At 53.4% G+C, this 13,459-nt stretch overlaps 1 protein-coding gene across 1 annotated transcript in view; it reads right to left on the reverse strand.

The window, feature by feature from the left end:
- INSRR (insulin receptor related receptor) overlaps nt 1-13,365 on the reverse strand; it is a 21,316-nt gene extending 7,951 nt beyond the window's left edge. The window contains 12 exon segments of the mRNA XM_070766217.1: nt 418-849; nt 979-1,023; nt 1,910-2,099; nt 2,179-2,346; nt 3,376-3,614; nt 3,728-3,854; nt 4,527-4,741; nt 5,125-5,269; nt 5,873-6,015; nt 6,358-6,673; nt 9,879-10,442; nt 13,251-13,365. Of these exon segments, the coding sequence (XP_070622318.1) occupies nt 418-849; nt 979-1,023; nt 1,910-2,099; nt 2,179-2,346; nt 3,376-3,614; nt 3,728-3,854; nt 4,527-4,741; nt 5,125-5,269; nt 5,873-6,015; nt 6,358-6,673; nt 9,879-10,442; nt 13,251-13,353 (2,687 nt within the window). The 5' untranslated portion in view covers nt 13,354-13,365.
- Nucleotides 13,366-13,459: the final 94 nt, after the last annotated feature.

The raw sequence follows: 13,459 nt of genomic DNA on the forward strand, positions 1-13,459 counted from the left end.
AGACTTCAGTTACTACGTTTGGAAAATTTACTCCAAACTGATTTAACTGTGGTTCATAAAATCATACATCACAATGTACTCCCTGTTGGTGACTACTTCACCCTTAACAACAACAACAACACAAGAGCACACCATAGATACAAACTAAATGTAAATTGCTCCAAACTAGACCGCAGAAAATACGATTTCAGCAATAGATGGGTCAACGCCTGGAATTCACTCCCGGACTCTGTTGTTTCTTCCTCAACCCCAAAACCTTCAACCTTACACTATCTACCAATAGACCTCTCCCCTTTTTTAAGGGGTCAGCAAGGGCGTGCATAAGTGCACCTTTGTGCCTACTGTTCCTGTCCAAATGTCTTTTTATCTTTTCTATCTCTGCTTTATACTTATATTATGTTAAACATACTACAATACAAGTACAATTTTTTTTTTAAAAAAAATGAAATGAATTTGCCAGAGGTGGATTATAATTTCCAGGAAAACAAGGCAGCCATTTAGGAGTTAGCGGGTGTAGCAAGCAAAGGGTGGGGGCATTCGGGCTCACCGTCCGGCATCGTCCGGGCAAAGACGAAGGCCGCAGCGCTGCAACCCACCGTCTGGGCCGCGTGGTTGCAGGCATGAATGTCGATCCGGTACTCGGTGAAGTGGCGCAGGTTGGAGATGACCGTCCGGTCCCGGACGACTTTATCCTCAAAGAGGCGGAAGTCCTTCTCGGTCTTAGAGTCCGGCTCAGGCAGGTGGGCCACAGCTGTGTCGCCAGGGCTCCCCGGGACAGGCCAGGAGGCGTTGGCATTGGCCTGGCTCCCCACGGCCAGGGAAAAGGTGTCTCTGCGCCTCTTGGGGGTCCTGGGGCAGGCGGGAAAGAAGGGTCAGCGGGCAGCCCGCTACTTCCCACCCCCCCAAAGCAAACTGCAGGCTCAACAGGAGCCCACCGAGGGGCAAAACCCCTTTTGGTGACGAGGAAGATGGGCTCACCGGTAAGAGGAGATCTTGTTGATGGAGGTGACTTTCCAAGGGGGCCTGGAGAAAGAGTGGGACACAGCGGTCAAAGCGATGGAAACTGCAGTTGAAGGTTTTCCAAATGAAGAATGATGCACTTGGGGAAAAGGAATCTTCAATCTGAGTATTGCATTGGCAGTTCTGTGTTAGCCAAAACTTCAGAAGAGAAGGATTCAGGGGTAGTGATTTTGGACAGTCTCCAAATGGATGAATTGTGTGGTCAGGCGGTAGGAAAGCAAGTAGGATGTTAGAAATATAACAAGCAGGAAGAGGGAGATTGTGATCCCCTTATATAGAGCGCTGTTGAGACCACATTTGGAATAATACTGTGTTCAGTTCTGGAGACCTCACCTATAAAAAGATATTGACAAAATTGAACGGGTCCAAAGACAGGCTACAAGAATGGTGGAAGGTCTTAAGCATAAAACCTACCAGGAAAGACTTCATGAACTCAATCTGTATGGAGGACCGACGGGAAAGGGGGGACACGATTGAAGCATTTAAATATGTTAAAGGGTTAAGTAATGTTCAGGAGGGAAGTGTTTTTAATGGAAAAGTCAACCCAAGAACAAGGGGCCACAATCTGAGGTCAGTTGGGGGAAAGATTGGAAGCAATGTGAGAAAATATGATTTGACGGAAAGAGTTGTAGACGCTTGGAACAAACTTCCAGCAGACGTGGTTGGTCAATCCAGAGTCACTGAATTGAAACCTGCCTGGGATAAACACAGATCCATCCTAAGATAAAAATATACAGGAAATAGTAGAAGGGCAGAGGAGATGGACCAGGGGGTCTTTTTCTGCCGTCCATCTTCTGTGTTTCTATGAGTGGGGCAGGCGGTTCCTGGCCCCCCCCTTCTTAGCCCCCTCCCCCCCCAAGCAGGGCCTCTGCCACTCCGGGTGACCCACCTGGGCAGCATGATGGAGTTGTGGAGGAAGTTCTCAAACTTCTTCTGGAAAGACACGGGGTCCACGCTGGGCTGGCTGTGCCCCATGGGGCTGTGGCAGGGGCAACACTGCTGGTCCGAGGCGTCTTCGCCTTCCTCCCTCTCGCCGGTGTCGAACCGGGTGTCTGCGCTGCTGGTGGGCAGGCGGAGCCCTGGGCAGGCAGGGGGAGGCAGGCCGTGAGTGGGAGGCCGGAGGGGGTCCCGGGGGGGCAGAGGGGGGCCAGCACTCACCTTTGTGGCAGTAGTCGTTGCCGAAGAGCTCCGAGTCCTCGGCCAACTGCTGCCACAGCACCAGGTAGTAGCTGAGGTTGCCATTGGGCTGGGAGGGCGGCTTCCACCGGACAATCAGGTGGGAGGAAGAGTTGGACATGGAGATGACGTCCCTGGGCACCGTGGGCACTGCAGGTCGGAGAGCAGGGAGGAGGGGTGTGTGGGTGGTGGGGTGGGGGTTCCAGGCACGGCCCCCGGAGCAAACCCCCGGCTCAGAAATCACGTGTTTTATGATAAAAACCCAGCTCTTTATTTTAACACATAATGAAATGCAGGTTTATCTTTCTCTTTAGAGGCAAAAACTCGGCCTCATCTCCATTCCTTCGATAAAGTATAAAGATAAAGTATAAAGGCAAGGGGATTGTGGGGAATGGGGTGTGGAGATTCAACGTTGTTCAATGGAGGAGACGTGAGGCTGGGAGGCGTGATTGATTGTTGGATGCTGTGCTGGGAAGCTTTCATCAAGCACCTGCGTTTGCTCAACGAAAGCCTCCCACCAAGGCATCCAACAATGTCTTTTGTTGAAGCAGAAATCATGATTTTTTAAGCCTTCTTCAATCACACCTCCCAGCCTCACTTCTCCTCCATTGAACAACGTTGAATCTCCACACCCCATTCCCCACAATCCCTTGCCTTTATACTGCGTGGAAGTGACGTCACACTTCAAAGAGGCTAAGGCTGTATGCTAACACCTTTTACTCTGCAACTCCTCTCGCCTTCTCAACAGTCTCCTATAGCGAGGGTCTATCCACTGGCTGTCCACTCTCATGTCTTCCTCCTCTTCTGACTGGGACTGCTCATCCACTTGTCGCACCAGCCCCCTCTAGTGGTTCCTCAGGCTCACTGGGTCACTTTCTCCCTCACTCTCATTCTCTGCTTCACCTGGCAACACACACACACGGCCCAGGGTCTCCAGAGGGGCCGGGCTGATCCTCCTCCGAATCTGACATGACCCAAGGTGGACGAGGAGCATTCACAACACCGGGACGTCCTCGACTTAAAAGAGCTCATTCAACGACGGTACTGGAAAAAGGCACTCAGGGCCCTTTCCCCCACCGAAACGCGCCCTCCTGTCCAGCTGCCAGAGGAGGCGGCTTGACGATTGGGGGCCGGAATTGAAGGAGAGGGTGTCTTTCCTCGGCGCTCACAGCCCCTCACCTGCAGGCCGGGTCCGGACGTAGACCACCTCGCTCTGGGCCCCAAAGTTGCGCCTCTCCTCGGCGGTGGTGAGGCTGACAGCCCGAACAGCTACGGCGTACTGCGTCCAGGGCTTGAGGTTCTTCAGGGCAACCCCCGGCTCCTGGTCATGGCTGAGGGGAAGGTCCACGTCCACCAGGTTCCAGCTGTTGGCCCCACAGGTGTCCTGGCCGACATACTCGCTCGCGTCCTGGACGGGGCTGTGGGGCGAGGACGTCCAGCTCAGGGGCGGCCGGGACCACTTCAATCGAGGTGGAGGGGGCAAGGCCCCGACCCTCCCCCACTGGGAGCATCCCCCCTCCCCGACACCTACGATTCCTTGTAGTAGACGATGAAGCTGAGGAGGTCCGGGGACTCGGGCGACTGGTAGCGCTCCCACTTGAGGACAATGCGGTCTGACTCGGTGGTGTTGGACACAAAGCGGAGCGTCTGGGTCTTGCCTGGAGGGGGGGAGGGAGGCACTCAAGGGGGGGGCTGGAAAAGGAGCAGGGGCTGGCGGGGCAGGAGGGAGCCTGGACAGAGCCAAGCCAGGCTTTGGGGGAGACGCTTAGTGAACGGACCACGGGAAGAAACGGCAGGGAGATTTCGCTGTCGCCCGAAAGAAAATTATGATTATTATTTATAATTATTTATTAGATTTTTTATTCCGCCTTTCTCTGAAGGCTCGGGGCAGCTCACAGGATACAAAACAACACAACCACAAATCTAATTAATTTTAAAAATTACTACTAAAATCCCACATATATTAAAATCAGTCAGCCGATTCATTCACAACCACACATTACATCTCGTAAACAGGGGAAAGGGGCTTCATCTAATTGCCCCATGCTTGGCAACATAAATGAGTTTTGAGGCTTTTGCAAAAGGGGAGGAGGGTGGGGGCAGTGCAAATCTCTGGAGGGAGCTGATTCCAGAGGGCCGAGGCCGCCACAGAGAAGGCTCTTCCCCTGGGGTCATATGGATATAAGAATTATTAGTTTGGCTGAAAGAAATGAACAACCGAGATTGTGAGTGGACTGGCTGCAGAAAAGTTGTCTCCCCTTGAGGGTGGGGCTGTTCAACATGTGCATCATCGCCCCCTTTCCTTCCCTCCTCTCCCCCCCCCAACTCACAAGAGGCCTGGTCCCCGTTGGTCCGGGGGTTGATCTCTGCCTTGTTCTGCCGGCCCTTCGTCCCCGTCACCTCCTCCATCCGAAAGATCTCCGAGAGACACAGCTTGGGGTTGAAGGCGAAATACATTTTCCCCACCGGGATGGACAGCCGGTGCTGGGTCCAGTCCCACAGCTGCTGCAAGTTCTGGTTGTCCAGCACGTAGAGGGTGTAGTTCCTGAGGGCGGAGCCAAGGGTGGAGGAGGGGATCAGGGCCCGGCTCGCAGGATCAGGCACTCAGGCCAGCCTCTGCCCACGGCCCACCCCTCCAGGTCCCCCAACCGTGCCTGGCCCTTGGCCCTCCACGGAGTACAGAAGGCCAGCAAATAGCCCGAAGCTGTGAAGGCCAGTCAGCAGGGGCTAGTCACCACCAAGTACAGAAGGCCAGCAAATAGCCCGAAGCTGTGAAGGCCAGTCAGCAGGGGCTAGTCACCACCGAGTACAGGAGACCAGCAAATAGCCTGAAGCTGCGAAGGCCAGTTAGCAGCTAGTCAGAGGGCTGGTCCCCATCCTCCGTCTAGCGGGCGTGTTTCTGGTCTCCTTTGGTTCCCGCTTGCTCACCCGTCCACCATGGAGTCTCCGCGGATCAGTTTGAGGTTCCGGAAGAAGCTCAGGGAGATGAGGGCGAAGGAGTGTCTGATCTTCAGGAACCCCGTGATGGTCTCGATCAGGCCCAGGCTGCTCTGCAACGTGGAGGCCAGGTTCTCTGCCCAGGAGGGAAAGGAGGAGAGAGACAGGAGTCAGCTGGGCTGGAACCAGGGGCGAAACACTACCAGTTCGGGCATACCGGTAGCAGCAGCCGCTGGTGGTTTGGAGAACCGGTAGCGACGTCAGCACCAGGCTCCTCTCACCTGCCCAGGCACCACCGTTGTCTTTTTCAAACCACAAAGCCTTCTGCACATGCGCAGAGGGTGAAGGAGCACGCGTGATGGTGGCGTGTGTGATAGCAAAGCGAGCAGGCGCACACAAATCACGCACTCCCGAACCGGTGTGGAGGGTAAGTAGATTCCACCGCTGGCGGCTGAGCAGGACGTAGCCCCACGTGGGTGGGGGAGGGAGCAGGGGTGACATTTAAACTTTTTGGGGCTACCGGTTCTATGGGCGTGGCTTGGTGGGCCACACCCTCCCTATGCTCCCAATCAGCTGTGACTTTCTGGAGGCGGAGAATTGGTGGGGGCGGGGCCAGAGGCGCTATCTGCCGTTTCTCAGGCAGCTCAAAGGTTTCCGCTACGGGTTCTCCGGGACCAGCCGGATTCCACCCTGGTGGGAATCGACGGCTCCTGCGCGGGAGTGAAGGGGGGACACTCACCGCCCTGGCGGATGTTGACAATCAGGTTGCCCTCAATGAGGGTGCATCCGGCCAAGTCCAGGGCTGCCCGGGCGGAATCGATGGTCTTGGTGCCCACTTTGCACTCCTTGGGGCAGAGGCCCTGGCACTCATGGCAGACCAGGCTGGACGAAGGAAGGAGGGGGAGGGGCTGAAAGAAAGCTGCATTCGGAGAATAAGACCCCACCCTAATTATCCCCCTCTTTTAGGGAGGAAAAAAGTCCGTCTTGTACACCGGAAAATACAGTAATTAAAATTCAAAGTTACAACTAAAATCCAGCTAAAATACATACACAACCATCGAATCATCAAACTCCCTATACATTCATCGGCCGGTGGGGAGGGAGAATCGAATGACACCCCCCCCCCAATGTCAGATTGGGTCTCTGCAAACATGTCGGAAGCCGTGGCCGGCCAAAGAGCCGAGCCGGTCAGGGCGAAGGGTCACCGGGGCCGCTCCTCCTCACCTGCTCTCGTTCCTCCGGTATCCCGGGGGACACTCGGCCAGGCACTGCCGCTGGTGGATGACGAACCTGGAGGAGTCCCGGAGGTTTTCGGAGACCTTGCGGAGGCTGCCGCAGTGTTCGGCCGTCACGCAGCGCCACTGCTCGTACTCGTAGGTGAGGTCCGGGCAGGAGGCCAGGCAGCGGCCGTTGAAGTAGAAGTGGTGGCAGGCCACACAGGCCCCGGGGTCCCCAGGACGGCTGCAGCCCCCCAGGCACTCCGGGTGGCAACACTCGTCCCGGCTGGTGCAAGCGGCCCCTCCAACTTTGCACGGACACACTGCAGGGCGGGCGAGAGGGGAGGGTGGGGGGGCTTTGGCTGTTGTTTCCCTTTCCTTTTTCTTTCTTTTTAACTTTATATAATCAATAAAAATCATATTATTATTATTATTATTATTATTATTATTATTATTATTATTATCTGGCATAGGCCAGTGAAAGTGGTCCCAATGGTCCTTGAGACGCTGGGCGCAGGGCCAAAGGGTCTCATTGGACATTTGAAAACCATCAGAATTGACAAAATCTCCATCTGTCAATTGCAAAAGGCCACTTGACTGGGATCGGCAAACATAATTCGCCCCTACATCACACAGTCCTAGGTGCTTGGGAAGCGCCCGACTGGTGATGAAATATGAAATCCAGCATAGTGATCTCATTTGCTGTGTTGTATTGATGATGATGATAATAATAATAATAATAATAATAATAATAATGATGATAATAATGATAATAATGATAATAATGATAATAATAATATTAATAATATTAATAATAATAATAATAATAATAATAATAATAATAATAATAATAATGATAATAGTGCTTGGGAAGCGCCTGACTGGGGATGAAATACGAAATCCAGCATAGTGATCTCATTTGCTGTGTTGTATTGATGATGATAATAATAATAATAATAATAATGATAATGATAATAATGATAATGATAATGATAATGATAATGATAATGATAATGATAATGATAATAATAATAATAATAATAATAATAATAATAATAATAATAATAATAATGATAATGATAATAGTGCTTGGGAAGCGCCCAACTGGGGATGAAATACAAAATCCAGCATAGTGATCTCATTTGCTGTGTTGTATTGATGATAATAATAATAATAATAATAATAATAATAATAATAATGATAATAGTGCTTGGGAAGCGCCCGACTGGGGATGAAATACAAAATCCAGCATAGTGATCTCATTTGCTGTGTTGTATTGATGATAATAATAATAATAATAATAATAATAATAATAATAATAATAATGATAATGATAATAGTGCTTGGGAAGCGCCCAACTGGGGATGAAATACAAAATCCAGCATAGTGATCTCATTTGCTGTGTTGTATTGATGATAATAATAATAATAATAATAATAATAATAATAATAATAATAATGATAATAGTGCTTGGGAAGCGCCCGACTGGGGATGAAATACGAAATCCAGCATAGTGATCTCCTTTGCTGTGTTGTATTGATAATAATAATGATGATGATGGTGATGATGGTGATACAAACCCACTTTTTTTGAGGGGTGGAGGGTTATCCCTGAACTGGCCCTCTGCCTCACTGACAACCTCAGCCCCCTCCCCCCTTGAAAGCGGCTGATGTTGTGGGTCTCTCTGCCTGGCTCGGCCCAGCCAAGATCTGTGTCAAAATGTGTATCCTTTTTATTTACAAAACACAATTCTTTTTTATTTGGCCTAACCGAGCTCTGCGCTTCTCCCTCGTTGATTTGGCCGCTTCCAGGTTTTAAGAGCGGCTGTTTAGGCAACAAGAAGGCAGCCGATGTCCCTTGCTTGCCAAACACCTGACCTTATTCCTGCCTTGCTCAGATTGGGAGGCCAAGGATCACTTTGGGGCCCCAGCAGGGCCTTGAGACATGGCAGGGCCCTTCTGGTGTGGCCCCTTCCAGGCTCCTGGTCCTCTTGGCAGAAGGAAGTGGCCATGAACCCCAAAGCAGGAACAAGGAGAAGGGGGAGGGGCAATGCCACAGCTCTGGAATCTGAGCTCCTGGTTGCTTTCCAATGGTCAGATTTATAAATCCAGAGCAAGACAAGGAAACACAGAAGATGGACGGCAGAAAGAGACCTCCTGGTCCATCTAGTCTGCCCTTCTACTATTTCCTGTATATTTTATCTCAGGATGGATCTAGGTTTATCCCAGGCAGGTTTAAATTCAGTCACTGTGGATTGACCAACTGACGTCTGCTGGAAGTTTGTTCCAAGCATTTACTACTCTTTCAAGTCAAATAATATTTTCTTACGTTGCTTCTGACCTCAGATTGTGCCACCTTGTTCTTGGGTTCACTTTCCTATTAAAAACACTTCCCTCCTGTCCTGAACCTTATTGAACCCTTTAACGTATTTAAATGTTTTGATCGTGTCCCCCCCCCCTTTCCCTTCTACAGATGGAGTTCATGAAGTCTTTCCTGATACGTTTTATGATTGACACGTTCCACCATTTATGTCGCCCGTCTTTGGACTCAATTGGATCCATCCCTTTTTGTGGGTGAGGTCTCCAGAACTGGACCCAGTATTATTATTCCAACGGTCAAATCGATCAATCCAGAGCAAGACAAGGGAACATCTAAAACAAGCTTCAAGCCAGAACTGAGCCCTGCAAAAAGGCTCCTTCAACCTTGGGGGGGGGCACCCTTCTCCTTTCAGGGGGGGGGGGCGAGAGGGGCTGCTTTTCTGCCTCTTCTGGGGCCTCTCCTTGGGGTCTGCCCCACAGCTGGAATGTCCTGCAGACCCCTATCGGGGCTAATGAGATCAACGTTGACTGCTTGGGCCAAAGTCTTGGGGGGGGGGCTGGCAATTCTGCCCTTCCAAAGACAACCCCGTGGCCTCCTCACCCCCCACCCTCCGGAGATGCGCCCAGGCAGGCAAGCAGCCAACTCCCCCCCCCCCCCGCCTCTTCCAGGAGCCTCGGCCTGTCTGTTTGCATTAGCAGCCCTGCTATTTACAGCAAACGGGCTCTGGGGAGACTGACAGCCTTTTACGAGAGAGGGGGGGAGGGAGAGAGAGAGAGAGATGGAGAGATGCAGAGAGGGGGAAAGAAACAGAGAGAGAGACCGAGGGAGGGGGGAGAAAAAAACAGAGAAGAGAAAAGAAGAAGAAGAGAGAGAGAGAGATGGAAGGAGAAAGAAAGAGAGAAACAGAAACAAAAGAGAGAGAGACAGAGGCAGAGAAAAGAAGAAGAAAGAGAGATGGAAGGAGAAAGAGAGACCGAGAGAGAGAGAGGTGGAGGGAGGGAGAGAGAGAAAAGGAGAGAGACGCGGCAAGGGGGGCGCAGCTAGCGGACGGAGGCGCATCCAAGAGACACGCTGCGCGCCTCGCCCTTCTCTTTTGCGCCCTTCCCCCTTTCCAGCTGCGCTCGGAGTTTCCCCCTCGGGAGCCACTCAGCGGGGGCCCTGCTCCTTCCAGCACTGGAGGATGGATCACGGGCGCAGCGGCGCACGCACCTTTCTGGCAGTTGCTGGAGGTCCAGCAGCGGTCCTCGAGGGCGCCGTCCGGGCCGGCGGGGGTCCGCACGCAGCGCCGCTCCTGCCCGCCCAGGATGCCCGGGCAGAGGTCAGCGCACTCCTCGGCCGGCTTGTTGTGCAGGATGATGTTGTGGTCGCGCGCGGGGGGCGTCTGCAGCAGCGCCCAGTCGACGGTGGCGATGTGGCAGAGCTCCTGGTTGCGCTCGATCCGGACGGAGCCGTTGAGCACGTTGGTCAGGCTACGCAGGCCGAGGTCGCGCAGGTGGGGCATCTCGAAGATGACCAGGGCGTAGCTGAAGAAGAGGCTGGCGCCGCGGATGACCGCCAGGGCCGGGAAGAGCTCGCGCAGGCTCTCCAGCCCGTAGACGCGGAAGAGCAGCAGGTACTCGGTGATGAGCACCAGGCGCGGGAAGGCCAACGCGCGGAAGTCCTCGCCGCCCGCCGTGAACATCAGCAGGATCTGCAGGCTGCCCTCGATCACCGAGCAGTTCTCCAGGCGGCGCAGCTGCGCCGGATCCACGCGGATGTCCATGCTCTCGCAGACTGCGCGGAGGGGAGGGTGGAGGAGGCAAGCGCAGAGTTAGGGGACTTTGCGCCTCGCCCACCCGCCTCCCCCTGATCCCCCCACCTTCCCCGGGCGAAAATGCAGGGGAGAGATTTGGTCTCTGTGCAATGCCTTAGGATGAGGAAAAGATTAGAAGTAACGTGAAAAAATGTTATTTGACAGAAAGAGTTGTAGATGCTTGGAACAAACTTCCAGCAGACGTGGTTGGTAAATCCACAGTCACTGAATGTAAACATGCCTGGGATAAACATATATCCATCCTAAGATAAAATATACAGGAAATAGTATAAGGGCAGACTAGATGGACCATGAGGTCTTTTTCTGCCGTCCATCTTCTATGTTTCTATGAGAGGGAGGGAGAGAGAGAGACAGAGAGGGAGGGAGGGAGGGAGAGGGAGAGGAGCTGAACAGGAACGGAGCTGGTGCCCAACTAACCTCCCCCCCCTGCTTCTGCCCCCCCCCCCACCCCGGGAAGCACCTTCTGCAGCCAGAGGGCGGCTGGGCTCAGCTACTGTTTAAACAGGTGGGGCTCCCTGCTCCCTCCTTTGTGTTTCAAGAGGCTCTGAAGAGGAAGAGGAAGAGGAGGGTGGGAAAACAGCCCCACAGGTGCTCCGGTTGACACCCCAGTCTTCCCAGGTCTATGGAACCTTGCCTGAAAATACCCAGGAGAATCAATACAGGTCAGCCAGAGGGAAGAAGCCGAGATGTAGAAGAAACCAGGACTGAATTTGGCCCAACATAGAAACACAGAAGATGGACGGCAGAAAAAGGACCCCCTGCCCTTATCCTATTTCCTGTACAGTATTTTATCTTAGGATGGATATTATGTTTATCCCAGGCAGGTTTACATTCAGTGACTGTGGATTGACCGACCACGTCTGCTGGGAGTTTGTTCCAAGCCTCTACTACTCTAAGTCAAATAATATTTTCTCACATTGCTTCTGATCTTTCCCCCCAACTGACCTCAGATTGTGCCCCCTTGTCCTTGGGTTCACTTCCCTATTAAAAACACTTCCCTCCTGAACCTTATTTAACCCTTTGACATATTTCGATCCTGTCCCCCCTTTTCCTTCTGTCCTCCAGACTCTACAGATGGAGTCCATGAAGTCTTTCCTGGTCAGTTTTCTGCTTAAGACCTTCCACCATTTTTGTAGCCCGTCTTTGGACCCGTTCCATTTGATCCATCTCTTTTTGTAGGTGAGGTCTTCTCCTTGGTCTTGGGGAGGGGGTTTTGTCCTCTCCTGATGCTCCTTTCCTTCTCCCCCTCCCTTTTCTCTTTGGGGGCAGGAAGGAGGGACACAACACCCCCCCACCTGATGCTCCACTCCATTCTCTGCTCTTTTTAAAAACAACAGCAGCCTTTTCCTTTTAAAATCTGCAGAAATTGGCAGGAAGTCTCGGATTTAGCAGATGCTGCAAATTAATGGTTTGCTAATTGATGGAAGAGTTGAGTTAGTGGCCCCCCTGGTGACCCTGCCAGTTTCAGAAATCGGGCCCCCTCCCAATTCCAGCGAGGAGCCTCGATACGGTTTATTTTGAGGGTGGGGTGAGCCGGTCCTGTCTTGGGTGGGGGGGACACTGGCCAAGGTGTTTTGGTTGACAACACCTAGAAAGAGTCTTTGGTGCCTATAAATCCCACAAGAGGACAGAGGACAGGAAGTGTGTATGTGGGGGGGGGGAGCCCAGGATGGACTCTCAGGGAGGGGGGAAGAAAGGGGTCTCCAGCTCTGGTCCATTTCTCTCCTGCCTCTCCAGAGGGGGGGGGTCTCCAACCTTGGCAACTTTAAGACTTACGGACTTTCGACTCCCAGAATGCAAAGCTGGCTCTGGGATTTTGGGGGTTTGGAGTCTACCAAAGTTGCCCAGGTTGGAGACCCCTGAACTAAGGAGCGAGAGGCCCCCCCCCCCGTTTCCTCTCCCTGCCCCCCCTTCCAGAACTGCAGCTTGGAACAGGGAAGGGTGGCTCAGCCATGTATCTGCCCCCCACCCCATGCTGGGCACCCCTGGACCCCTTGCAGAGAGGGGGGAGAGGCTGCAGGGGGGCCAGGGGGGCCTTCTGGGTTGGGGACTCACCTTCTTTCCCCCTGCAGACCCCTGGAGCAGGAAGAAGGTTGCTGCCCCCCCCCCATTCAAAGAAGAGTTTCTCCCTCTGTGGATTGAGCAAACTTGACAGCAGAAGAACCGCTCTCCATTTGCAGAGTTTGCCCCCCCACTGCCCCCTCCCATCAGATGCCAACTCATCCAGACAGTGGGCTCACCCCCTTCTACCCCCCCCCCCCCGGACATCCTCAGCAGGGGGAGCCCAGCGCTGACCCTCAGCCGCCTCTGGCAAAAAAAGCTCTACAAACAAACACTTGACACGGAGGCTTGTAAAGTGGACATAGGCAACCAGGGTCTGTGGGGGGGCTGCTTTTTCTTCCTTTATGAGACCCCCCCCCCTTCCTCTCAGGGGAGCCCCAGTGCCCATCCCTCCAACGGGCCCTTTTCGTTCAGCTGCTGCCCAGAGTTGTCTTCCTCTCCCAAAATTCACACAAGGGGCTAAACTCTCAACCACAATCACCGCTCCCTGTGGCTTGAGATGCCCCCTCCAATCCCAGCATCTGGGGGATGGAGCCCCCTGTTGATGCCCCCCCCATAGGCTGACCCAGCCCGGCTCCATTGAGCTCAGCTTCCCCCCAGCCACCCTGCCCTGTGCCAAGGCGTGGACACCACCACAAATGGGGTGGACATTGGAGTCCTGAGCCTGGCCAGAGACTGACCTCAGTTCAACCCCGGGGGGGACTTACTTTCTGGACAGGCCGGTGCAGGGCCGAGCCCCAGCAGGCAGAGGAGGAGCAGGGCCCCCCTAGTGGGCCAGAGGGGCCCCCCACTTCTCCCGTTCTTCTCCATAGTCCGCAAACGGCCCAGCGCTGGCAGGAAAGGGCAGCCCACAGGGTTTGGCAGGGGTGGGGGCCAGGCCGGCCTCTCAGGTGGCTGCAGGGGCCCTGGGCTCTCC

Source organism: Erythrolamprus reginae, chromosome 13, assembly GCF_031021105.1.
Source record: "Erythrolamprus reginae isolate rEryReg1 chromosome 13, rEryReg1.hap1, whole genome shotgun sequence".
Taxonomy (NCBI): Eukaryota; Metazoa; Chordata; class Lepidosauria; order Squamata; family Dipsadidae; genus Erythrolamprus; species Erythrolamprus reginae.